General features: G+C 37.6%; 1 protein-coding gene across 1 annotated transcript in view; it reads right to left on the reverse strand.

Annotated features, from left to right (window-relative positions):
• The window catches only part of LOC100635198 (zinc metalloproteinase nas-12-like), a 3,454-nt gene extending 1,978 nt beyond the window's left edge, over nt 1–1,476 (reverse strand). The window contains exons 1-4 of the mRNA XM_020000327.1: nt 742–1,476; nt 524–685; nt 311–431; nt 4–149 (exon numbers count right to left, since the gene is read on the reverse strand). Of these exons, the coding sequence (XP_019855886.1) occupies nt 4–149; nt 311–431; nt 524–685; nt 742–847 (535 nt within the window). The 5' untranslated portion in view covers nt 848–1,476. The remainder of the gene's footprint in view (nt 1–3; nt 150–310; nt 432–523; nt 686–741) is intronic.
• Between the last annotated feature and the right edge of the window lie 1,340 nt (nt 1,477–2,816).

Genomic DNA, 2,816 nt, shown 5'->3' on the forward strand with positions numbered 1-2,816 from the left:
TAATATACTTGTCTCGGTCAGGCCTGCTGTGTTCGTGGAAGCGTCCAAGGACATGGAATATCTCATGCAAGACGATACCTTTATGTTCACAACCCTCTCCAATTGATACATTTTGACTACCGTGAATTCTACCAACGTAAGACCAGCAGCTAAAACATACAAGAAAAAGAGTAAGTACATAAACTAGGATTACTGTACATGTAGACTATAAACTGTACAATCAATACTGCATGATACATAGATAGTTATACATCAATCTGCAAAATTGACTTCTGCATGTACGTGTAATCATGAATGGTAACACTCTTACCCTCTTCCTTTGATAAATCTCACGTAATTAGCTTCGTTAGTTCGTGGTACCAAAGTAATGCACGTCTTATTATGAAACTCTTCTATAGCCTCGTTGATGGCTTTGACAGTTGCTGGATGATCTGTAGAATTGAAAAAAAGAGAGCTCATTGATTAACACAAGTGTCATTTTAAAGAGGGTTGGTTCATTAACACAAGTGTCATTTTAGTTCACCTGAAGCAGAGCTATCAAGAATATAAGGGACAACACCATTAGGCCACAGGATATGCGAGTGATTTAAAACAAGATTTTGTGGCCCACCAAAATCACTGGTCCTCTCAATTTGTGCCCGCTGTCCAGGGAGTAGCTTGATATCTCCTTCCCACAGATTTACATCTAGTCATTAAAAGAATACACATGCAAATCAAGTGTTGCACATTATGTTTGCCTACTTTTTCTTGCATTGATTTCAACCTCTGTCTCACTGCTAGTATCAGCAATAGCACTCAAGCCCCACTGCAGTAAAATGAATCCAAGTGCTAAGAAATATCCCTTCATCTTTCACTTAAGAGTATAAATTTTTTTCCTGCAATACTAAGCTTAGAGATACATTTTACTTTTATAGTTTTACAGAAGCCATGCAGGAAAAGTGGAGGATATGACAGCATGGCTTTTACATCTTACATCTCCACACTTAAATTACTTTTTCACAAAGTGTGTAATAGTACATGCCATATTAGATCACTTTCACATGATTTAATTAATGCATTGAATATACACGTATAAGAGCAAGTACTCATACGGTACTGTATGTGGGCATATACTCATCATCGTCCCACAAAACTGTCATCCCACAAACCGTGTGGTCTTTCTTCACTATGACTATGTGGCACTACTCTTTTGTGGTTGTGGATACCTTTACAAGTCGAAAGTACATGAAGTAGTAGTAACATCATTTAGAGTTTACATCATTTCCTAAAGATACTAATGTTTATACTAACGCATTCAGTGACACATTGTGTAGTAACAATACTTATCTCTGTAAGAATATATCTTAGCAACTACCACAAAAACAAATTAACCAATACACTTGTGGTCTGGGAGGACAATCCCTATGTAAACTTTTGACCACATTAAAGGGTAAGTTCAATGCATTTTTGAGGTATTTTTTTAATTGGGTTAATATGATTGCCTGACCACACAAATGATGTGTTCCAACTCCCATTGTCTGAAAAAAATTATTCACTGAGATATGAGCCTTCAAAAGTGCCCATTTTTCCTTCCTGCCAGTTTACTTCCTGTCGGTGGGTGGAGCTAAACGTGACATCACTAGAGCATAGATATTAGAGTACAGGAAAAAAATTAAAAATTATTTCCTGTACTCTAATATCTATGACTAGAGGCAAGCTGCAGCTAAATCCATTCCTTTATAGGGAGAAATAATCCTTTATTCTCATGCCTGGCAATGTAATATCACTAATTTAAGCATTAGAATCATTAGCTTTCATTATGGAACTGCAAGAAAAGGACACAAAATAGCAAATAAGAAGATTCACCAAAGTGTGGTATTATGACTTTTTCTTACAGTTCCATGCTTAGAATAATGAACGCTAATGATTCTAATGCTTAAATTAGTGATATTACAATACTAGGCATGAGAATAAAATATTATTTCCCCTGTAAAGGAATGGATTTAGCTGCAGCGCTGCTACCTATGCCTCTTGTGACGTCACGCGTTAGCCACACCCACCAACAGGAAGTAAACTGGCAGGAAGGAAAAATGGGCATTTTTGAAGGCTCATATCTCAGTGAATAATTTTTTTCAGACAATGGGAGTTGGAACACATCATTTGTGTGGTCAGGCAATCATATTAACCCAATTAAAAAAATACCTCAAAAATGCATTGAACTTACAATTAGATCTACTATTAATATTAATACTGTGTTTACTGTTTATAGCAATATAATTATAGCAAAATTTGGGGAACCTGATCCCCGTTAGTTTATCATAGCAAAGGCAGCAAAGAGTGCAACACAAAGACACAGGACACCAGGTATAGCAGCAAAAGAGGAGCTGGGAATGTCTGTAACTGGAGCAGCTGTGAGCATAGATGAATCATCCTCCTCCTCATGATAGTGTCCCTCTCCATCAGAATACGCTTCAGGACTTCCAATCTCATAAACGTCCATGAAATAGGTCCCCTGAAACAAACCGCCCTTGCCATCTTGGCAGAAGTATCCTTCAAAACGAGTATAGTCCGACGTCTCATTGGAGCCTGAGACGCAAAAACCCAGAATAAGACCAAATACTGTGTACCCTAATTTCACAGCAGCCAGGCCGCACTTCTCAACAGGTTTAGTCCGAATAATGGCACTGTCCGAAACCTCTGGAGTGAGACCTTCCAGGAGTTTGAGCGATCCTGATACCAAGACTGAGTAGCAGCCCAAGTGGTTCAAATCTAAAGCCAAGAATTAATCATAATGTTAACAAATCTCATTCATTATGTTAATAATAATTATACATGAG

The sequence above is a fragment of the Amphimedon queenslandica genome, unplaced genomic scaffold (assembly GCF_000090795.2).
Source record: "Amphimedon queenslandica unplaced genomic scaffold, v1.1 AMPQUscaffold_13198, whole genome shotgun sequence".
Classification (NCBI taxonomy): domain Eukaryota; kingdom Metazoa; phylum Porifera; class Demospongiae; order Haplosclerida; family Niphatidae; genus Amphimedon; species Amphimedon queenslandica.